General features: G+C 39.6%; 1 protein-coding gene across 1 annotated transcript in view; it reads right to left on the bottom strand.

Annotated features, from left to right (window-relative positions):
• The window catches only part of LOC109935040 (RING1 and YY1-binding protein), an 89,742-nt gene that overhangs the window by 63,615 nt on the left and 579 nt on the right, over nucleotides 1-25,548 (bottom strand). The window contains exon 2 of the mRNA XM_048606362.1: nucleotides 25,193-25,327. Coding sequence (XP_048462319.1) covers nucleotides 25,193-25,327 — 135 coding nt within the window. The remainder of the gene's footprint in view (nucleotides 1-25,192; nucleotides 25,328-25,548) is intronic.

Genomic DNA, 25,548 nt, shown 5'->3' with positions numbered 1-25,548 from the left:
GTCATGGGGTGGGTGTGTAGACATCTTTGGATCCCTTGCTTGAATGATGATGCAGTCCACTATGTGCCAGTACCTGGAATAGGAGTGTTGCCATGAGGTCTTCTGCTTGTCCCTCTGGTGGAAGGAAGTGTTTGTCCTGATGAGGTTGCATGCTAAGCACTTTGTCAGAAGGAAGATTCCATTGGAGTTTGTTTTCCTTGCTCCTTCAAAGATTTGCATCCCTCCTGACTCGGATTCTCCTGGGACTTCAATGCCAACTTGTCTCCCTTGGGACCGTGGGACCGTGATTGTTCAGGGTGGGATAGAACATCTTTCTTCTTTCACTTGTTAAGACTGATATCAGGGTGTAGACACCGATAACTGTTATCCTTGCTTCTGGCTAGGATAAAGCCCAGGGTCACATCCATCCCACAGAAGGATTTGCTAAGATGTTCAACTAGTCCACTTTTTTAAATAGCAAAGCCAATCTCAGAGACAGCATTCTTCTTCCGGCTTGCTTTCCAGAAGGGATAACCAACACTTTGGTCTTTAAGCTGGCTTTCTCCTGCTGGTCATGCCTTGCTCAAGGTAGCAATGTCAACATTGTAGCAAAGTTCCCAGACTATAAAGGGAGTGCAACAATCTGGTCTGTTGTTGTTGGGGTTGTCCATAAGGGTCGTGGCATTCCAAGTTCCAAAATCCGTTGGGTTCGGGGTGGTTTGCAACTTGCAAAAGAGACCCTTTGTCTTTTCTCAGTACAAAGTTTTGAAATGTTTGAGTATAGAGGAAATCTTGAAAATAGTTAAGCAGGATAATTATATCCCCATTACAGGCAAACTGTTTGCTTGGATAGTTTGGTTTTAGGGCCAAATGGAGGTCAGACCCCAGTTTACCAAATTAGTGAATTTATCATTGAAAATAATTAAGGGTTAGAACCCACTTGAAGGTTACTATAATACACATCTGTTAAGAAAAAAAACTATGCACAACAATAATCAGAATGAAAGCCTTTTATATCAAACAGTCAAAAAAGAGCCAGCATTTCTTATGTAAACTTAGACAGACACGGGTCCCTTGCATGTAAAGTGCTTCTTTAGGTGCTACTCTGTATCGTGACAAAGGTTGAAGAGTAGACCACAGCTTTCAAAAGTAAAGTTTATGAGTTCTGGCTATTTGCCATCTTTCCAATTTTCCACCATTAGCATTCTCAAAAAACCCTGGGCAAGTTGCAAAATTTGATTTTACTTGTTAAAGTAGAAACTAATGCTAACAGTAGCAAAAAAACTTGTCCTCCCTCACCTTCTGAATCTTAGAATGAAAACATTTTGACAAACAAGTGATAAGAACATAAGACCTAGGAGCAGGAGTAGGCCGTCTGGCCCTTCGAGCCTGCTCCGCCATTCAATAAGATCATGGCTGATCCTTTCGTGGACTCAGATCCACTTACCCGCGTTCTCACCATATCCCTTAATTCCTTTATTGTTCGAAAAAAAATCTACCTTTTTTTTAAAAAACATTTACTGAAGTAGCGTCAACTACTTCACTGGGCAAGGAATTCCATAGATTAACAACCCTCTGGGTGAAGAAATTCCTTCTCAGTTCAGTCCTAAATCTGCTCCCTCCAATCTTGAGGCTATGCCCTCTTGTCCTAGCTTCACCTGCCAGTGGAAACATCCTCTCTACTTCTATCTTATCTATTCCCTTCATAATTTTATATGTTTCTATAAGATCCCCCCTCAATCTTCTGAATGCCAATGAATATAATCCCAATCTACTCAGTCTCTCCTCATATGCCAACCCCCTCAACTCCGGAATCAACCTAGTGAACCTCCTTTGCACCCCCTCCAGTGCCAGTACATCCTTTCTCAAGTAAGGAGACCAAAACTGCACACAGTACTCCAGGTGTGGCCTCACCAGCGCCTTGTACAGCTGCAACATAACCTCTCTGCTTTTTATTTCAATCCCTTTAGCAATGAAGGACAAAATTCCATTTGCCTTCCTAATTACTTCTTGTACCTGCAGACCTACTTTCTGAGATTCATGCACAAGGACACCCAGGTCCCTCTGTATAGCAGCATGCTGCAACTTTTTACCATTCAAGTAATAATCCTTTTTACTATTACTCCTACCAAAATGTATGACTTCACATTTATTTACATTGTATTCCACCTGCCAGACCTTTGCCCACTCACTCAATGTATCTATGTGTCTCTGCAAAGTTTCACAGTCCTCTGCACTCTTTGCTTTGCCACTCATCTTAGTGTCATCTGCAAACTTTGACACCCTACACGTGGTCCCCAACTCCAAATCATCTATATAAATTGTAAATAATTGCGGTCCCAACACCGATCCCTGAGGCACACCACTAGTCACTGACTGCCAGCTAGAATAGCACTCATTTATCCCCACTCTTTGCTTCCTGTTAGTCAACCAATCCTCTATCCATGCTAATACTTTACCTTTAATGCCATGCATCCTTATATTATGCAGTAGCCTCTTGTGCGGCACCTTGTCAAAGGCCTTTTGGAAGTCTAGGTACACCAAATCCACTGGGTCCCCATTGTCCACCTCGCTCGTAATGTCTTCATAGAATTCCAAAAGATTTGTCAAGCACGACCTGCCCTTCATGAACCCATGCTGCGTCTGCCCAATGGGACAATTTCTATCAAGATGCCTTGCTATTTCTTCCTTGATAACGGACTCAAGCATCTTCCCCACTATAGAGGTTAAGCGAACCGGTCTATAATTCCCCATCTTTTGTCTACTTCCCTTTTTAAGCAGTGGCGTCACATTTGCTGTTTTCCAATCTGCTGGGACTGCCCCAGAGTCCAGCAAATTTTGGAAAATTTCCACCAGTGCACCTGCTATTTCTCCCGCCATCTCTTTTCGTACCCTGGGATGCATTCCATCAGGGCCAGGAGACTTATCAATCCTTAGCTCCATTAGCTTGCCCAACACTACCTCTTCTGTAATTATGATTGTTTCCAGGTCCTCACCTACCTTCGTCTCTTTGTCAATTACTGGCATGTTATTAGTGTCCTCCAGTGAAGACCGATACAAAATACCTGTTCAATGCTTCGGCCATTTCATCATATCCCATAACTAAATTCCCCTTCTCATGCTCTAAAGGGCCAACGTTTACTTTAGCCACTCTTTTTTGTTTTATATATTTATAGAAACTTTTCCTATCTGTCTTTATATTCTGTGCTAGTTTTTTTCTCAAGTTCTATCTCACTTTTCCTTATAGCTCTTTTTGTGGCTTTCTGTTGACCTTTAAAGTTTTCCCAATCTTCTAGTTTCATGCTGTTTTTGGCCACTTTGTATGCCTTCTCTTTCAATTTGATAGCCTCCCTTATTTCTTTAGACACCCATGGCAGATTACCCCTTTTCTTACAGTCCTTCCTTTTCATTGGAATATACTTTTGCTGAGCACTTTGAAAGATTGCTTTGAAAGTCCTCCACTGTTCGTCAGCTGTCCCACCATAAAATCTTTGTTTCCAGTTTACTTTAGCCAAGTCGTCCCTCATTCTATTGTTAACTTTAGACTGAATAACATAAAATGGGATTTGGATTAAAACAAGAAATTATTTGGAGATTGATCAATTCCAAGTCAAAAGGTAGATTTGCAATAAATAGACTGGAAAATTAAACACTGATTTTCATAAGACATCAAGGATGCAAGTACTGATGCTCAGAAACCTGCAATCTACGTAATATCAATAGTTCAGTTACACTTGCAGCTCAGAAATGAACAGCTTTAAAAATCAGAAATCTGTAGTTCCTAAATAAGAGAAGGCTGATCTTGCTACATGGTTTAATTTTAAATGGAAGACGTGCAACCAATACCCATAAAACCTGGGTGCCCCGCGCCATTAATCGCTCAAATTTGATCACTTCTGGCATATCTCAATCTGAGAAATTATCTACAGGTATTTCTGCCTCATTAACACGAATTAGCTGTGACACGATTGACGAATAGTGATGCTGTTTGGATAGTGCGAACTTTTTGCTGTACAGGTGTAGTGACTTTTTATAGCGATTTCCCTATAACTGGATTTTCTATAGCACAAGGTCACACAAGAACGTAACTATCGCATTATAGGAGAAATACTTGTACTATGTAAGCGTATTATTTTATGCTTCACATTAGAAAAACATTGACGCACGTCAAAACAATCAACGTTCTGCAATTCTGTAATGCAATGTGTTCACATAGTTGAATGTTTTTCAGAGCAATTAAACAATTATGCTATGCTATTCTAACAAACGTACGCAAATCCCAAAACTTTGGTGTTTGCACAACTGGCGGCGGCATGAGAGTCACGACAACATAAGATGTTTGCCAAATGTCTGAAGGTACCAAAAAAAAGTGCACATCTCAGATTGTTCCACTTCTTTCTGTACTAGGGTTGCTTTTTTAAAAAAGAATTTGAGGTTTTTAGAAGTGAACTACATATTACATTCCACGCATGTTCTATAACATTTCCACTACAAGAAGGAAAGTGGTAGAGTTATCATTTAATGCTCCCAAAGGACAATTTTTTAAAATATCTGTACCACAATGAAAATGGGGCTGAAGGGGTTTCAATCTGAGGTATGCTGTTTTTGGGTTACTAACCATCCTGCTCATTAAATAGTCCAACACTTCTAGCCAACAGGCAAGCAAAGTAACCATTTACAAATTCAATTTTGAAAACATCTGTATGTTATAAATGTCAGATTAACCACAGCAGGGTTCTTCCCAATACTAGTAATTCTCCTATAACACCATAGTTGCATTCTTGCCTGACCTCACGCTATAAAAAACCGTTAAGGAAATAGCTATAGAAAAAAAGCCGCTATACCTGTACAGCAAAATCTAAATAGCATCCACTATTCATCAATCGCGTTACAGCCAACTTGTCTTAACGAAACACGTGTTATAGCAGAACTACTTGTACCTTATTTATAAAATCTCCTCATTGACAAATAAAATCACTTCAATTTGTGCGCTCGATGCTAAGGTATAATGTTACAGCATGCTGCCCATTACTCAATGCCCTATGTTACACAGAGAACTGGTTCTGAAATATCCAATGAGCCCATGCTCTTCCAGCTTTCTCCAATTAAAATCTACCTCATGTTCTCCATGAGCACAACAAGCACACTCTAGTAACTTTGCCACACTGCAGGTAATTATCAAGACTGAAACGTGAAATTTGCTAGAAAAAAAGTGAAAAGTGAAAGCAATATTCTTTAAATGAGGATGCTGACACTTCCTACAATGCAGTTGTTTAAAAAGAAACAACATATTTATATAGCATTTAAAAAGGTGAAGCTATCAGAACACCATAGGGCTGCTCTCCCATTAGATAGAGATGACTGGTGGTGAATTTTACCCAAGAGTCACCAAGCCTCAGGCAAGACTTAGAAGGCAGAACCTTCACGGTTTCCTCAGTTGGTGTGGGAACTAAACCCATGCTGCTGGGGTTACTCTGCATTGCAAACTAGCCATCCAGCCAATTGAGACAGCATTTATTATACTTAAGAGCAATAGCAAAAAACAAAGACATTTTGAAAAAAAAAGGATCAGGAACAATTACCAGAAGTTGATCAAATTGTTAGGTTTTAAGAGCACATTAAAAACCTAGAGAGACAGTTAAACGATGGGGTGAGGTTTGGAAAGGCAATTCCAGTGCCCCTGAGCAAGGTAAATGAAATGATAAACACCAATGGAGGAACAACATTCAGGGATGGTAGGAGGCCAGAAGTGGTGAACTGGAGAGATCTTAAAGGCTTAAGGCCAGAGGAGACTACACAAATAGAAAAGAACAAGGATTTTGAAATTGAGGGACTGTTGAAAGGTTAACCAGCTGCAGTTAGCAAGCACAAGTGGTGATGGATGAATGAGATTTGGAACAGATTTTTGATAAGCATAATCTTGCTTAGGTGGTAAATGATTGGTTTCTATTTAGGAAGAATCAAAAAGGAAGCGGGCTGTCATTATGAAATAAAATTGCATACCACCTACCTCAAAAAAACCAACATCTTCAAATTTGCATTGGCTTTGTCCCTTACAATCACATAATTTGCTCTAGAAAAGTTACCAAAAATATCCCAAATTATTCACGTCAGTATTTTCTGCTATATGGAACCAGTTCAATCCAGCATTCCAAGTCTTTCTTTACTAGTTTATTGTAAAAGATTCATTTTTCTGAATGAAACAATTTAATTTAGATTCAAACAGGTTGAGTAAAACCTGAAAAGAAACAAAGTTCACATTGTTGCTTTTTTTTCAGAAAAGGTGACCAATAACCAAGAATAAACTGAGCAAACATTTTAGAATTAAACTGCACTTCATCCGATACAATAGAATCCGTTAAAACTTTGGGAAATAGCGTATTAATTTCCTTATTTTCATTCAAGCAATAAATTAATTCACATTACTTTAGAGATTTGGCTATCACATGTGTATGAACAATGTTAAGTTCTTGGTTAAAGTTAGTGAATCATTCCAAACCCAACCCCAAAAGCAATTTCACTGAAGAAACAAAATATCCAAAATAACAGAAATTAGCTTCAAAAATTTCACAGCACTGAATAATAGAAATTTACACCACAGGAGGCAGCTTTTGGGTCAACTGTGTCCATATTAGCAAACAAGTAACCATCCAGCCTAACCCCATCTTGCAGCTCTTGGTCTGTAGTCTTATAGATTACAACACTTCAAGTGTATATTCAAGTACTTTTTGAAATCATGGAGAGTTTCTGTCTTTCCCATCACCCCAAGTGGAAACAAAAATCCATTCAAATCTCCTGAAAACTTCCCAGCTGTTACCCACATATAGAATAGAATATCCTTATTGCCATGTATACTCAAGTACAGGAGTACAGTGAAAAGTTTACAATGTCGCCTCTTATGGCACCATGTTAGGTGCAAGTACCCGAGTACAAATCTTAGACACAAAAAGAGGAATAAAATTGTATTACTTTACAGTGTTTAAAGAGTAAGTTAGAATGAGACAGTTAAATTATTGACACTACAGTCAGATAAACAAATTACAAATAAACTTTACATTGTAGTAGCTGAACGCACGGGCTTTCACACGTGGTCTGACCGCCTGCGCCAGGCCCCAGTCCAACAACCATCCCTGCTCCACTCGCTATAAACCTCCAGTCCGCTCCATACCAGCTCTCAGCTGCTCCAAGTTTTCTCCGGGACTGCTTCCCTATGCCAGCTGCTGCTTCAGAATTCATCACTGGGGTTCACCAACTCCTCCGTTCAAGGGGAAAAAAAAAAAAAGAGGAAAAAAAAGAAAGAAAGAAAAAGAACAGGTGGAGCAGAGGAGCTCCGACTGGAGTGTCTTACCCTGCCACCTAACATATCCAGTCACGAGTGGAGAACAATTAAAACTAAGAGTGGTAGAGGCGCCGCAAATATCGCCAACCACAATAATGCAAGAGCCCAGCACATCAGTGCAAAAGATAAGGCTGAAGTATCGGTGTCTACTTCCAACTAAACATGCCAAGATGATGATCCAAATATTTGATGGGGAAAAACTTTCCACGGGCTCAAGTCATACCTAGCACAAAGGAAGGAACAAATTACTTCAGACGCGGGAATGTGTAATAATGACATCTTGAACTGCTGCAGGTACATGGTTGTGTTAGGGAGGGAGTGCCAGAATATTGTTCTTTCACTATTGCAACAATGATAAAATTCTAAGTCAGGACGGTAAGAAGCTTGGAGGGGTAACTCACATGAGAACACCACTATCAGTACCTGCTGCCGTTACACTTCTAGGTAATAGAGGTCGTGGATGTGACAGAAACTAAGAAGCATTAGTGAGTTGTTGCAAAGGACGTCGTAGATGGTACATACTGCTGCAGCTGTGCGATGAAGGGAGCGAACGTTGAAGGTGTTAGATGGGGTATGAATCAAGTGGGGTTATTTGCATTGATGCTGTCAAGTTTGAGTGTTGTTGGAGTTGTTCTCATCCAGGTGACTGGGGAGTATTCCATCACACTTTTGACTTGCATCAGGAACGATGGAAGTCAGCTTTCAGGAGTCAGAAGGCGAATTACACAATATAAAATTCCCAGTCTCTGACCTGCTCTTGTAGCCAGTCTTCAGCATGGCTGGTTCAGTTCAGCCTCTGGTCAATGGTAACCTCCCTAGGAAGCTGGTAGTGGGAGAATTTAGTGATGGTCATGCCAATGAATGGGACGAAGCAACGACTGGATTTTTTGTTGGAGATTTGCCAGTATCTGGCACTTGTACGATACAAATGCTACTTGACAGAGTATCAATGTTGTCCAGGTCTTGCTGCATTGAGACACAGACTGCTTCACCGAGTCACGAATTGGACTGAACATTGCCAAAGATTTCTCAAACATTCCCATTGCCCTAAAAAAAACTCTGTAGATATGCATATGGCTGAGATCGTAGAATCATAGAATAACTGACCTACAATAGCCACAAGCATTTTTCTTCATGCTAGGTACAATTCCAATCAGAATTTCCCACCAACTCGTTTTGCTCAGGCTTCTTGACACCATAGTGTCAAATATTGGCTTACATCAATGGCAGTCATCCTCACTTCAACTTCAACTCTTTTGGCCACGTTCAGACCAAGGCTGTAATGAAGTCAGGAGCCAAGCAGGCCTGGTGGAACACAAATTGAGCAATGCGAAGCTTACTGCTGAGTAAGTGCCATTTGATAGTACTGCTGACAACACCTATCACTTTCCACATGATTGAGAGTGGACGAATCAGGTGATAATTGACCAGGTCAGAGTTTTCTTGTTTGCAAACAGAACATTCTCCCCCCGTGGGTGGGTATATGCCAGTGTTGTACAAGTATTAGACAGCTTGGCTACATGTGCAGCTAGTTCTGGGCACAAGTCTTCAGCACTATTGCTGAAAATATTTGTCAGTTCCCAAAGCCTTTGCAGTATCCAGAGTCTTCAGCCATTTCTTAATATCACAGATTCAACTGAATTTGCTGAAGACTGACATGTGTGATGCTTAAGACAGAGATGGATCATTCACTCAGCATTTCTGAAGATGTTGAGAATGAGATGCTGTTCTTCCAGCTTGCATTGAGCTTTGCGAGAGTACTTCAGCAAGACGGAGGTGTTAGCCAGGGAATAAGGAGGTGCACTGTAGTGGCAGACAATAGGAAGCTCAGGGTCATTGTTGCAGACAGATCATAGGTGTTCTACAAATCAATCACCCAGTCTGCGTTCATGCCCGCATAGTTAAGCGGACCACACTGTTGACATTGACAGCATCCCATTTTCCACTTGGGGACCTTGCAGCCTTCAGGACTCTATAATCGCATTTAATAATTTTAGGGCCCCGAGTACCTTCTTCCATGTCCTTATCCCAATCCCCACACACCAGACTTTGTCATCACAAAGGCTGCTACCACAAACAACCCATTAGCGACCACTGATTCTCCCAGGCCGTCTCCACCTATCATTTACTCCTTCCACCCTCACTCCAACGTCGGAATATGTACCAACTTTTTCCTAGCTGCAATCATTTCTGAAGATCGGTCACTGGACCAGAAATGTTAACTCTGCTCTCTCTCCAAGGATGCTGCCAGACCTGCTGAGTTTTTCTAACAATTCCTAATTTCCAGCATCCGCAGTTCTTTGTTTTTTTTTTTCCCCTAAAACTGTTTTAATTATCCAGTGACACTCATGACAGTGTGGCAGGACTGCAGTGTTTAGTTATGGATCATTGATTGTAGGATTGCTTAGCTCGGGCTATTACATGCTGCATGCACAGCTTGGCATGCGAGTAGTCTCTGCTGTCACTTCAAGCTGACATCTCATTCTGAGGTATGCTTGGTGCTCCTGGCATGGCCTCCTGCACACTTCATTGAAGCAGGGTTGATCCCTTGCTTGATGGTAAATGGTAGAAATAGTGGCGGAGTAGCAGCGTGGCATGCGGCCTCCTTAGCCCAGGAGCCCGCAGCTCGTCTACTCCATCTGCTTTTATATTGTTTCTTTTACATCTGTTTCTTTCTCTGCCTGTTTTTTTTAAAAAAATTCCCTATCCAGGTTCATCTTACCTTCTTTTAACGGCTCCAGTGGAAGGCTTTTCCCAGGCCAACAACGAGGTGGCATCCAGCAGCCTGGCGTGGCAGTCTTGTCCCAGCAGAGGTCTTCATCAGCATTGACTTCCAGGTATTCCAGTGGCCTGGCAGACAATCTTGTCCAGGAGTGGCGGTCTCAGCCTAATTTGGCAGTCTTCTTTGGTGGCGGCTTCCTACCCAAGATTCTAGCAGCCCTGTGTGGCGCTCTTGTCCTGGCTACATCTTCCGGGTATTTCACTGTTCCTTAAATTGGCTTTCCCCGAGCCCAGGAGCAGTTAACTGAATTTTATCTTAAATTTTACTACTTTTTCCATTATGTATAACTTCTGTCATTAATATAGGCGCTGTAGTAGGGCAACTTATAAAACTTTTCATGGTATTTTTCATGTGAAAGTACACAACAATAAATTTCTATTCTATTCTAGAGAATGAGGGAATTATGTCACTTCAAGAATTTACATATGGTGATCAAATACAGCTCTGCTGCTGTTGCTGATAGTACACTTTACTTCATGGCTGTCCAGTCTTGAGTTGGGAAATGAAGTTTCCTTGTGCATGGAATGGATGCTGTAAGACTTCATGAAGCCAATGTTGAGGAATCCCAGGACAACTCCCTCCTAACAATATAGCACAGTGCTACCCTTTCTGTCCTTCAAACAGAACAGAACTACAGACTATGATGCTGGTGTCTAGGACACAGTTGAGAAAGAATGATTCCTTGAGAATTTCATCGCCAGACTGTTGTTGTGGGACAGCTCTCTCAATTGCAGCATAAGCAGAGCCAACAGGGCTACACGTAGTTGCCTTTTCTGCCTTGATCAATGCTGGCTAGTCAATTTGGTTTAATTTCTTTGAAAAGATATTGTAGCAGTTGAAGACAGCCGAGTGGCTCACTGGACCATTTTGCAGGGTGGTTAAGAGTTAACCTGATCTAGAGTCAGAACTAACCTAAACTCTGAAGTCATTGTGAGCTGATGGGTTTTTACTGCAATTTCTTTGGTCAGCGTTAGGTAAGCTTTTAGTTTCAGATTTATTCATTTGATCCAGATTTGAAAATTTGCCTTGGTGGGATTCAAATACATGTTCCCAGAGGTGTAGCCTATGTTTCTGGATGAAAAGTCCAATGACAGTATCACTACTTCCTCGATACATTCCCACCACCGGTAGGTGGTAAAATTACAGCATTACATGTTAAAATGTTGACTGAATGGAATATGGAATACAAGCTAAAGTGCAAAACATACTAAACAAAAACTCAAGAACTTCAATAATGCATACTAGAATTTATGTCCAGGCTAAACGCCATAGAACGACACTATGTTACTTGGACAAGGTTTACCAAGAACTAACTCAAGAAGCATACTCCTAAACAGAGCTATAATCCCCTCTGCGCTGATTCAGTATCTTATGCAGTTGTTTCAAATTATCTACAAATGAATTATAGTTTTAGCTTTTAAACACTTATTCTGTCAGTGTATTTCCCACCTTTCAAAAAGAGACAGCAGAATGCAACAGGATCCAATACCACTTGCAGACAAGAACTCAAGATTAATTATTAAACAGGCACAATAATACTTCTACAAGGACAAGAGGGAACCCTCTCAATTTGTAACAGCTGAAGTGCAATAAACAATTGGACTGCTATTAAGCCTTAAAGACAATGAAACAGAACTTACTGTGAATACAATATACCAAGTTAGAAACCACCTTGTACGGCAGCAACAAAAAAAGGACGAACAGTTTGGAACTAGAATACAAAAAAGGGAAGTTGCGTGCCAATTAAAAGTTCCTGGAGGACAGAAAATTATGGTAGAGACAAGTGTAAAGAAAACAATAGCATCAGAACAAGAAAGCACACAAGCAGACTGAGTAATTCCTTGAGGTAGAGGAAAAACAACACTAGCACGCAGTTGAACTAGCTAAGGCACATGACTGAAAACGTACAAGATTATGAAATACATGAAATAATGTTAAGGGATGATTGTTCTGAAAAATGTTGCTTGACCAAGAAATGAGGAAACCAAATTACTAAGTCAGCCAGCAACTTCAAAAACTTCTCGGCACCAAAGCAAACCAAAAGTGGACAAAAAAAAAGGGTCATCTGACAGACGAGTCACCTCCCTCTCCAATGAATCTTAACATAACATGTGAATAGCTTGGTAGTTACCCTAATGCGCTAATATTGCTATTTAATATTTATACCACAACGAATATAGTGTATCCAGTCATTGAGCACACTGATATTTGAATCTTATTAGGAACAAACCAACATCCACGTTTAACTAAATAATATCAGTGACTACACTTCAAAAACTACTATTTTGGCCACAAAACAATTCAAAGTGAGCCTGAGGTCATGGAAGTTCTAAATCCAAATTTGTTCTCTTTCTTCAATTCCACAAGGACCACTCAATCTGCTTAGATGGTTGCAAGAACTGTTGGTGACTGAATTTGCACATATGCAAAGATTAGTTTTTTAAAAGAATTTTAAAAAAATACTAACAGAAGGATGAGTTAACGTCAAGCAGCTGCAATAAGGTTTGAACAACGTGATGTCAAATGTGACGTCAACAACAGCATCTTCAAATAGTCCAACTGTTCACTGCTCGTAGACATGTTTTACTTACATTTCAATTTCAACACATTAAATTCACTTTCAAGATTGCAATTTTCGCTGCATTATAGGCAGATCAAAGAAAGAAACTGATTTCATTTATTAAATACATTCATTCAGGAGATCTGGGTTTCACTGACTTGGCTAAAATTTATTACCCATTCAAGAAGTAGTGAGCTGTATTCTTGAACTGCTACAGTCCATTTAACAAATACCTTCATTCACATTACAACCCTGAACCAGAACTTCCAGTTGTCTATCAACTTGATTTCCACCCCACCCAACTTTGTCCTCTGACTCCTAGACTGTTGCAATAAAGGTCACTATCAATTCAATAAACAGCACTGCAACCACTGATTAGGCACTTGCAGCTGTCAACATTCACTGAATTCAATTTTTTCAAATCTGTTCAAATCATAACTACAAGGAATTTGCAGTATGTATTTGTGATAGTTTCCTGAAGCTGCACATGCTGAAACCAGCCAGAGAGTGCATCATATTGGCCTTAGCATCATATTGATCACGGCATCACGTAATGTGACAGAAACAATTAAAGATTTCAGAATAAAGGCAACCCTAGGTAGTAGCATCACTCAGCGTTTTGATTTTACATTGTTAGAAAACGAAAAGAATGGATTTAAAGACTTTTAAGTTTGTATAAAGGCAAATATACGGGCATAAAAACTGAGCTAGTGAAGAGTACTGGGATAACAGGCTAGGGGATTAATCAATACAGAAGCAGGGACAGTTAAGAACATTTCAGAATACTCACTAAGTACATTCCAACTGCAAAGAAAATGCTAATGGAAAGATCCATCATAGAATCAGGATCTACAGCATAAAAAAGGCCCTTCAGACTACCGCCGGTCATAAACAACCACCCAACTATTCTAATCTCATTTTTCAGCACTAGGTCCCTAGCCTTACATGCCTCACTTAATTTACGAAGTTAAGGACGAAGCATATATTTGCACAAAGACGACTGGCAGGTTTGGTGATTGGAGTGGATACAGAATGGCTAAAGGATTAATGCAGAGGAAGAAATTAGATTGAGAGAAAGCTAGCTACAAATGTAAAAATGACTAGCAATTGTTTCAACAAATATTTCAAAAGGAAAACAGTAAATCAAGTCAATGCTATTTCTCTAAAAAGGGAATGAAGTGGTAAAAAGGAATAGTAGATGAAGTTAACAAATGTTGCTTGTCTTCAAGATTGAGGATACAAAAACAGTGTAGTAATAGCTGTAAAACATGAGGTGCAAGGAAATGGGGAACCTGGTGCAATTACAACACTAGTGAAGCAGAACTAAGTAAACTGATCATAGGATCATACACTATAGGTAGAGATAGTAGGAACTGCAGATCCTCGAGAATCTGAGATAACAAGGTGTAGAGCTGGATGAACACAGCAGGTCAAGCAGCATCAGAGGTGCCGGAAGGCTGACGTTTCGGGCCTAGACCCTTCTTCTTCCCACCTCAACCATCCTCCTAGGCAGTGCACTCCAGACCCCAGTGCCCTCTAGGTGAAAAGTAACTACTTCAAATTCCCTCCAAACCTCCTGCCTTTGAAATTATGCCCCGTTGTTGTAAAGCCCCTTGGACCAAGGGAACAGCTGCTTTCTGTTCACCCCATCCATTCTCCTCAATCTTATACACTATCAGGTCCTCCCGAACCTTTGCTATTCCAAAGAAAACAACCCAAGTTTATCCAGCCTCTCTTCAATGCTCAAATACTCCATCCCAGGCAACATCCTAGTAAATCTACTTTTCATCATTTCCGTTACAATTACATCCTTCCTATAGTGTGGTGACCAGAGCTTCACACAGTAGTCCAGCTATCGCCTAACCAAAGTTCTGTACAGCTCTAACATGACCACCCGGCTCTTATAATCTATGTCACGACTGATAAAAGGCATGTGTCCTATATGCCTTCTTAACTAACCTAATAACTTTTCTTGCTACCTTCTGGGATCTGTGGACAAGCACTCCAAGCTCCCTCTATTCCTCTGAGCTTCCTACTGTCCGGCCATTCATCGAGTATTTCCATGTCTTATTTTTTCTTCCAAAGGGCATAACCTCACATTTGTCAAGGTTAAATTCCATCTGCCACTGATCTGCCCATCTGACTAAACCATTTAAATCCTCCTGTAACTTAACACTTCCCTCCTCACTGGCAACCACCTGTCCAATCTTTGTATCATCACAAATTATCACTGCCACCTCCCTCCCCTCAACATTCTCTTCTATATCATTTATGAATATCGCAAACAATAAACAGACACAGCACTGACTCCTGCAGTATACCACTGCACACTGGGCTCCAATCAAACAAAAAGCCTTCCACCATAAATCACTAAGCCAATTTTGGATACAATTTGCCAGGTTTACCCTGGATCCCATGACCTTTCACCTTTTTATCAGTTTCTCACGTAGGACCTTGTCAAAGGCTTAGCTGAAATCCATATAAACTACATCAACTGCACTACTCTTATCCAAACACTTGGTCACCTCCTCAAAAAATTCCACCGGACTTATTAGGCATGAAAAGTCAAAACCATGCTGACTACCCCAATCAAACTTTGCCTCTCTAAATGGAGATTAAATTTCTCCTTCACTACTTCTTCCAATTGTTTCCCTAACACTGATGTTAGACTGACTGCTCTATCTCTTTCCTTCACACACAGATCGCCCACTTGGTCCTCTTCTTGATATACTTGTACAGTATCTTGGGATTTTCCCTAATTTTGCCTGCCAGTGTTTTTACACGCCGTTTTTGCTCTCCTAAATGCTTTCTTGAGATCCACCCTGCACTTTCTATACTCCCCTAGGACCTTCACTGTCTTGCTTCCTTTTGACGGAGCTGCAAGTTGATAACACCCTGGATCCTGATGGACTTCAGTCTAGAGTTCTTAACAAATAAGGGCGACTAGTAAGATAATGGTGTTAATGTTTTGATGTAAAATCATCCAAAATTTGCTAGATTCTGGAAAGGTTCCATCAAGCTAGAAAACAACTAACATTTTTTAACTCATCTATTCAAGAAGGGAGAGGAGGCAGAAAGTACTAACTATACACCAGTTGGTTTGATGTCTGCTATGATGGAGGTGTTACAATCAATTATGGAGGACATGGCTGGGTAATTAAAACCTCAAGATAAATCGGGAAAAGACATCATGATTCAGTAAAATGGAAATCACATTAAATCATATTACTTAAGTTCTTTGAAGGAGTAACATGCATTACGGATAATGGGGAGCCTGTAGATGTACTGTATTTGGATTTACAAAAAGTATTTGATAAGATGTACATAAAAACTTATATCACAAACTAAGAACACAGTTTTGGGCAAATATTAGCATGGACAGAAGATTGGCAGGGAGAAAATAGTATGCATAAAAGGGCTTTTTTTAAAATTGGCAGGTTGAAATGTGTGAAGTCCTGCAGGGGTCTGTACTGGGGCCTTAGTTTTTAAGCAATTTATAGCAATGACTTGACTAAGGCAGCGGAAGCTTGGTAGCTAAATTTGCAGATGACATGGAAACAGGTAGTAAAGTTGTGAAGAGGACATGTAGTTGCAAATTGGTGCAAGTGAATAAGCAGACAAAAATCTGACATATGGATTTTGTAGGAAAATGCGAAGTTATTCACTTTGACATTAAGAATCAAAAAAAGCAGACTACTGCTTCAAAGGAGAATAATGGCCGAATCCCCAAACGCAAAAGGATCTAAATGTTCCAACTATCCTTCCTCAAGGAAGGATACAAATGCATTGGAAGCAACTCAGAAGGTTTACAAGATTGATGCCTGGAACATGCAGGTTGACTTGAAGGTTGGACAGATTAAGCTTGTCTTCAGTGGAGTTTAAAAGTGAGATGCGAGATACCATCCTGAATGATCTTGACAAAGTTGATGTGGAAGGGAGGTTTCCACTTCGAAGTTAGTCCAGAACTAGGGGGCACTGTTTAGACATGAGGGGTCACATGAAATCGCCAGAAGAGGGGATTTTATTTCCTCTAAAGGTGCAGATACTTTGGAAGTCTCTGCCTCAGAAGGCAGCAGAGTCACTGAATACTTTTACAGTGAAGGTGGATATTCTTGTTAGGCAAATAAAGCAGTTAGGGGTTGATGGGAATGCGGAATTCGAACAAAGAGATCAGACATGATCTTATTGAATGGCAGAGCAAGCTCATTCGTGTTTGTATCGCCTTTGCATTGTCCTGTCAAGACATTGTCATGTAATCTCATCTGCATTCTATCCAGCACGTTTTTCTTTTCCCTACTTATGTACTCACTTCAAGCCTGTCGCACCTTTAACTTTATTCCAGTTCTGATGAAATGTTCATCATTAAATTAACTTTGTTCCTCTCTCCAGGTATGTGCCTGATCCATTGAGCATTCTCAATGTTTTCACATTTCCAGTATTGACAGTATTTTGCCCTTGTACATCATGCAACTTTCATCAATCCACACTGTTGAGTGAGTCAGTATGCAAATCCAGGATATAATTGATTTGGAAAGAACATTTTACTGGCACCTTATTTGTTAAAATATATCTTTGCACTGCACTACGTTATGGATGGTCCCATTCTTTCAGACAGGCAGCTAACTGTATCATCACTGCAACTTCATGAACAGTATGTACACCCCTGCAGTTGTGGTGGCAGCAAATGCAGCCTGTCACACTATTGCTTTTTTCAAGGTAGATGTGATTTTGCACTTTTGAACATAAAGGGCTATTGTATTTAGTGTGCAGATTTACACTACACCCGTAGCCTTTTTGTGCACAATGCCATAATTCTGGTATAAATTTGGTCTGAAAGTCAAACCCAACAAATTGATATTCCCTGGATTTTAGAATTAGAATTATGACATTAGCATAAAGTTGTTTTGCATAAAAACTACAGGCATAGTTTAAATCTGCTAATATAATACCCTTCTACAATCTGAAGTGCAAAAGCACACTCATTTGGACAAACATTAGTGCACATGTCCGAGAAAAGCTACCTGACCTGATTGCTTGGAATAGTGCTGGAAGTATTACATTGTGAATTTCTTTTTCAGAAGGTTTTGATTTTTTTTTAAGAAACAGAGTTTGTGCATTTTCCAGACTATAACTCTGCCTTTGAGGCCACAAGTAGATTCACTCCTAATAATCGAAGAAGATACAAATAATTCTATGGACTTTAATATAGCTTCACAAGTTAAAATGGGTGCAAAATCTTCCCATTAAAGTAATGTGCTGAGAAACATCAGCAAGCATCAACTTACTGCCTATCAGATTTATTTACATCTGCTAGAAGAATTATACTGTGCAATTATTAAAAATCAAAGTAAAGAAAATGGTAGCACCCAAGAACCTAGGAGCATGCATTTTGGGCAGTCTTTTGCACTCAATTATCTTTAGTTTAAGGACAGCAATTATATTCATATTATTGATTAATGCCCCTCCCTATTACTACATAAAATAGCTACAGCACAAGAACAAAGGAGCCTCAAACATGCAACGCCAAGTAAAAGTGAAAAGCTAGATTACAGCTGTTTTCTTTATGTACATAAATCTCTTCAGACACTTACAGTAAACAAAAGTACCTGTAACAAGTTCTCAGAAACCAAACGTCTGCCTCAAAATTTTTGCTTCAAACTTTTCCAGTAAGAACAAATTCAATTCTTAAAGCTAAGTGTGCCCACTAACGAAATTTAATTTGTTAATTCAAATCTACAATCCCATAGAAAAAGTTAATTGTGACATGCTGACATTTGGCATACATGCCAAGAGTAAGTTATAGGTCTTAAAAACTGTGGTAATATTGTGGCAATGCCATGTTAGCACAGTGCAAAAATGCATCCAGTTGCACAAAATCATGTAAAACTTTTTAACGTACAGTTTGTTGGAAATGTTCATGAATAGTAACCAATTCTTGTCTCTTTAGTCCATTAAATTCTTAAATGACAATTGACACAAAAGTTAAACAATGAATGGGAATAAGACATTGGTGCAATCTATAATGATCACAGGGTTCAAAGACCATGTTAACTGGCTAAGTACCACCCTTGTGTTTTTCTTACATGATCAGAACTGTAAAATAGCACTGTCAAGTGTTCAAGTAGCCAACACACCCTTATAAAAACAAATTTAGAAGTTCGAAATAAAACCTCTTTCCAGGCTTGCCAACAAACTTGTTCATTTCTATTAGAAATGTAAATAGGAGGTAAAAATGTCTCATTGAATTCCAGATGGCCTTATTTGATGAACTACATGCATAATTAGCTCCAAAATAGATTTTAACTATCAACTGAAGGAACGTACATGATGTACCGAGAGGAAGAGAAACAACACAGCATACAACAATAATTTCAATTTCTTATCAGCAAGTTCTAGAATAGAAATTCAAATGCAAATTAAAGTGCAAAAGTATCACAAAATAGTAAAGTACTTTGGGTAGAAAAAAACAGAGCATCTAAAAACACATCTTAGAAAGTGAGCACACTCGACTCTACAGGGAGCCCCCTTCCTTGAAGAGTATGCAATTACATTTCACTTTCAAAATGCACGCTGAACTGTATTCACACAAGAAACTGTTATTCTACATTCAGTAGGATACCGAATGCCTTAAACTGCTTTCCTACAGCAAGGATTAGAAAGATTTTCCTAATCATCTACTTTTTATTTTACTTAACTTCAAAGTGTATATTATAAATCAATTTGAGCCAAGATACAAGAAGACTAAAAGACAGAGGCATTTGTTGGAACAATGAAATTAAACTAACAAAAATTTGTAGTCAAAAGACATCCTTGGGAGGTTAAAAAGGCACTGAAAAATAACTGCACACTCAGCGCAGACATCTGAAATTTCACTTTGACACATCAACCACACTATTCTTATTTTGTAGTAAAGCTGGTACCCTCAACTTTCTCTGTTACCTATCACATTTACAACAATGACAGTGTAAAAGAAAATTTCAGTGACTCATTTAAACAAGTTTCTTAACACTGCAACAGAATTTCCCAAAGCAGAATTGAACATTTCAAGAGCTCAAGAAGAGTAAACAGATGGAAAGGAGATATTGTATTGTTTCATTCCCAAGTAATGGTAAAATATTCAATTATTTAGCCACTGACAGAAATTAAATTCAACTGTTAGAATGGCTTCCGACCACAACACATTTCGGCATTTGCACTAAAGAGACAAATGAAAGAAATTAAGCACATTTCATGGTTTGCAAAAGTACATTTAAAGAAAGATTTGCATTTATATAGCATTTATGACCTCTGAATGTTCCAAAATATTTTATAGTCAAAGTACTTTTTGAAGCAAAGTCACTGTCACAACATAGGAAACAGAATAGTCAATTTGCACATAATCACATGATGCAAACAGCAATTTAATAATGACCAGAACTGAGAGTAATGTTGAGGAATTTCAGGTAGCTTATGTGAACCTGAGAGGATAGACAGAGTCTTAATATCTCATTCAAAAAATTGCACAAACTAATAGTGAACGGAAGTGTCAGCTTGACTCTTATCCTCAGGTCCTTTGAGGGGACTTGAATCCTCAGCCATCAGAAGCAAAAGCACTACCAAGTGAGATACAAGTGACAACATTTAATAATTCAAGAAGATGTTCCAGCAACTCTCAAGCTTTGGTTAATTGTGTTTGATTATCAATTCTTAGGTCAAGATATAACTAACAAATAAAACATACCTTAAGGATCCTCTAACTTCCAGCCTTCATCCAAAATGATAAAGCTTGACAATTATTTTCTAGAAAGCGTACAAAGCATACTAAAATTCTATCCTAAATCATAAGCAATCAAGGAATCATGACTCTCTTATCCTTCTGATTCTCAATTTTGAACATATGGATAGCAAACTAAAGGCACTGAAAACAGATTTAGTTACACTGTCCCTCAGTCTTTTCCAACAAAATTGCACAATGTCCTGTAAAGTGTTGCTGTAATTCTTATTCTAGAAAAACAGCAAATGAATTTCTTCACTCCACCCCAAAAAGGGCCAACTCTCATTGCACCATAATTCATAGGGCCACATTCCTCCTGTAAGTCACCAAGTGGTGTGCATGTCCACATTCACCAAATGAACCATGGCAGGATATTCCACTCGGGCAGGAAGAAGGAATTGCAGCTCAACCAGATCTTGCTCTTGGCCAATGCTCTATAATACAGGATCAATTAACAGGGAATAAGGAGGACAGCAAGTTCTGATGGATTTTCCACTCTTCCTCAAGGGTAGAAATGCCAAATACTGCAGTTTCAGCCAAAATCACACAGGAGACAGGAGGTTAAACATGACATCTAAACAGCGTACTTAGAACCACAGAAATGGTACAGCACGTAAGGAGGGGGGATTCAGCCCATCTTGTCCATACCAACCCAAACACACCCAGACGCCCTTTTTAATCCCATCTTCATGCACAAGGTCCATAGCCCTGCAACTTACTGCACTTACAGTGCAGTTAATTTTTAAAGAGTTTAGGGACTCTGCCTCCACTAATCGACTCAGGCAGCAAATTCCAGACACCCACCACCCTCTGCATGGAAAGGTTTTTGCTCACATCCCCTCTAATCCTTCTGCCACTTAGCTTGAATCTATGACCCCCTGGTTTATGAACTCTGCCCAGGAAAACAGGTTCCTCCTGTCCATTCTTTCTCTACCCTTCAATTTTGTTTACCTCAATCATGTGACCCCTCAGCCTTCTCTGTTCCAAGGAAAACAACCCCAATCTTTCCAATCTCTCCGCTTGTTACTATTCACCAGCCCTGGCAACATTCTAGTAAATCTTCTGCACGCTCTCCAGAGCAATTATGTCCTTCCTGTAATGTGGTGACCAGAACTGCACACAACACTCCAGCTGTGGCTTCACCAGTGTGTTATATAGTTTCATCATTAGATCGCTACTTTTGTATTTTGTACCTTTGCGAATGAAGTAGAACATTCCATATGCCTTCTTTTCAACCTTACCTACCTGTATTGCCACCTTTATGGACGTGTGCATTTGCACACCAAGATCTCTCCACTTCATCTACTCCTGTCAGTACGTTTGTGTTTATATTGTGTATTCCCTTTTACTCTGACCTCCCTAAAAGCATTCCAACATGCTTACTGGAGCTGAATTTCATCTGCCATTTTCCTGCCCACTCCACCAAACCATCTATATCATTTTGGAGCTTACAGCTATCCTCAATATGGCCAATTTTTGTGTCATCTGCAGATTTCCCAATTGTGCCCCCAAAGATCAAGTTCATTTAATCCAGGAAACATTCTAAGCCATTACTGCTTTCATACAAGAGGAAATTTTATAAACAGGTGACCAGTTTAGCCATCCATTTCATAGCTTATGATGCTGAGTGGAAAAGTGAAGGGCCCCCACATCACATCTTGGTGGGTAGATTGATACATTTCAAAGTCAAGGTCTCACATCCACAAATACACATCCCAATGCGCCTAAACCTGAAGTAATAAAATGAAAACTGTGGGCTTTGAAGTTTTGCTGTGGCCTGAAAGGACATCCAAGACCAGTTTGGTCTAGTTCAGCCTTAGCAAGGGAGGAATTCATAGTGAAAGGGAATGAGTTCCCTTTTTGTCACTGGGAACATAGCTCAGTACAGGGGGAGCTTGATTTGTATACATTGGAGATGCCAGGATTAAACTAATCGAAATGCACAAAGCCTGGGCTCAACCCTGGCATCATCAATCTAGACATTCATTGCTAACCACGCATCAGTTGGCATCATCCCAATCTCTGTAGCACCAGGTGGTTCAATCAACTCCCACGTCAGAAACCTGAACGAGCACAAAAGTTGAGGCTGACTTTTCAAATATATTAGTTCAAAGGATGTGGGCCTCCCTAGCTAAGCATTTATTGCCCAGAGGGCAGTTAAGAGTCATATGTAAGCCAGACCACATAAGTCTAACAGATTTCCTTCATTATAGAGAAGCACAGCACAGTAAGCATGTTGCTTTGTTAGGGGTACAACTTTTTCAATGTGACATTAAACGGAGGTCCTTTCTACACTAAAGTAAACCTCCCATGATAACATTTCAAAGAGTTACGGCGGTAACCTCTACGTCCGGTGAATAGTGATTCTCAGCACAGGAACATTATTTGACTATGATCACATTTGTTTGAGGGACACTGCTACGTGCAAACTGCCAGTCAATACAAGTTAATTGGTGTTAAAGCTAATTCTTGGGCAATGAGGCATGAGAAAGTTATTTTTAAAATGCAAACCTTGCATAGTCTGCAATCTAAATTCAATAACAAAGACAGAACAACACAAACCTGTATCATACGCCCAATGACATGATCAGTCATTTTGAAAAATAACTTGGATTTTCCACCTACTAGCCATGAAATGTAAAGGGGACCAGAAATACTGAACTTGTCCAATCATATTCAAATAAGTTCTTTATTTACTTCAAGTATAGCTTCTGTTTGGGAATAGTTTATATTCATATTTTGACTACACTTGGGTTATTCAAAACTTGCTGCCCATGTATTAACTCAGTATCTCCAGTTCTTCAATCATGCTTGTGCTTATTGATTTACATTATCCAAGCAATGTCTATAATTACAAAATTCTCAAACAAAATTTTAAATCCCTCTATAGCCTTATCCCTTCCTATCACTGTAATCTTCCCCTGCCTCAAAACTCAAATCTGCACTCTGCCAATTCTGATCACTTGTACCTTGCCAATTTCATGACCTTTGCTTTAAACTGCTGAAGTTCCAAGCTCTGGAATATCTTTACTTCATTACCTCATGTTCGTCCTTTCAAGGTATTCCTTAAAAGCTACCTCTTTGAACAAACTTTTGGTCATCGTGACCTAATAGCTCAATTTGTGGCTCAGTGTCATATTTGGTTTTACAATTAGTGGGAGCGGGGTTAAAGAGGGGATTTCATTATGTAAAGGCTCCATATTGTGCAACTCGTTATTAATTGCATTGCCTTCCAAATCAAACAGCATCCACGCTTCAAAACTTTCATTTAATCATAAAAACATTGCTTTTAGTCCCAAAGTAATTGGGAGTGTAATGTCACAAATTCAATAGCGAATAACAATTCTGCCTTTGTGGACATTCTGCCTATTTTATTTAATTCCAGGAGATAGCTAGTTAATATTTTGTGACCAGTGTAGTAGTATCTCAGCACTGAATGAACATGCTGAAAAAGATGTATTCCACCGTGACGCTTCTACACATAACACACTCCATCCTCCTTGCCCCATGGGATAGCAGCTACACCAGTTCATTGACTGAATCTGGAAGCGTGGCCCTCCATCAGAAAGTCTTATACCTCAACATCCATCACTCGGAAAAGTATAGCAATGACATGTTAGCAAATAAGTGGTAATAAAATTAAGTAGATTTGTTAAATTGTCTGATGTGTAAAAAGACAATCAGTGCATCAAAAACATTTAAAGAGACAGGAAAAGATATGTGTTTGCAAAATGGATGAAATGCTGTCCATTTATGGCTCTTACAGCATTGTGGCTATTTTTTTCATGCATCAGTTGCTTCCGCAGAAAATAGACAAAACTTTCTGAAAGTGTTTCCCCACAACGAGTTTCAATCACTGCGCCAGATAAAGTCAGAACTCGGCCACATCACAATAAACAGCCCACACAGGGATTTCTGCAGAAAGTCAATTATTACTCACAGCTGGAAGCAAGTACAGAAATGTCGTCATTTTAAAGAGAAGAGAAAAATATTTTCGTAAATGACGACAATCATTCGAAGTTTGAAAATGCAATTCCTGAAACCCTTCCACGTACTCATCACTAAGTTCAGAGGGACAGTGCCAATCACTAAGAAAGTAGATTTACTCAAACTATTGGTAAATGATTTACTTGAAGCTGTCGCATCTGATAAAACTGGAAATATACACAAAGAGAAATAAATCCTCACACTACTTCACCATGCAGTGTGTGTCACTACGCAAAAACAAATAGATTTGCAAAAGCACCAACCTCTGTACATGAGCTGTAATGGCATATCCAATTTTATATCTGTCCAAACACAAGCTAATAATTTCACACCAATGTGAAATTTTGATAGAAACCAAGAGAATGATAACAAGGAGCTGAAGAGTTAACATTCTGAACACCGCCATCCCTCCAAAAAACCTCATTTCTTAGTTACCTTCCCCCTCAGTCACGATCCTATCCAAGTCCAGACGCCTGCCATTTACAACTGAATATTATAGCAGCCCAATTCCTAACATGTAATTTATTTTTTCAAAAAGATCGTCCAAATATAGGTGGGGGGAGGGTCTATTACATAACCATTCTATTACAAAGCAAGAGAGAGAAAATGCAACAGAATGCAGCCCAGCCAGGGTAACATCAAAAAAAAATCAACAAGTCTGGATTCAACCAGTATTTAATTATTTCCAGACACACATCCCTATTACCGCTCCCCCCCTCAACCCCGAACAAAAAAGAAAACAAACACACACAAATCAGAATAAGGCAACAAATAAAAGAACCGATCGCTCACCGTGTGGACGTCCCTTTCCGTACATCACAAATGCTGCATTTGAAAGCTTCCGCACTGTTCCTGTAGGTGCAAACACTACAGTCCCAGAAGCCGTCCTCCGAGCCAGGTTTGGCTTGCCTCTTTGGCCTTGAAAAACTGCAATAAAAACAAAGAGGAACAGCGTTAGATCTTTACTGTGTACACAGACAGACACATACACACTCACTCTCACTCACACACACACACACACACAGAGACTCCGACATTATTGAGCCAGACACACGAGCGCCGCTCACCTCCCATTGCCGAGGCATGCAGAGAGAGAAAAAAAAAATCGCCTGTTTTCTTTTCTTTCCCACCCCCCTCCCAAACACACA

The sequence above is a fragment of the Rhincodon typus genome, chromosome 16 (assembly GCF_021869965.1).
Source record: "Rhincodon typus isolate 14 chromosome 16, sRhiTyp1.1, whole genome shotgun sequence".
NCBI classification, from domain to species: Eukaryota; Metazoa; Chordata; class Chondrichthyes; order Orectolobiformes; family Rhincodontidae; genus Rhincodon; species Rhincodon typus.
The sequence above is the reverse complement of the archived record's forward strand: the minus strand, read 5'-3'. Positions and strand labels throughout refer to the sequence as shown.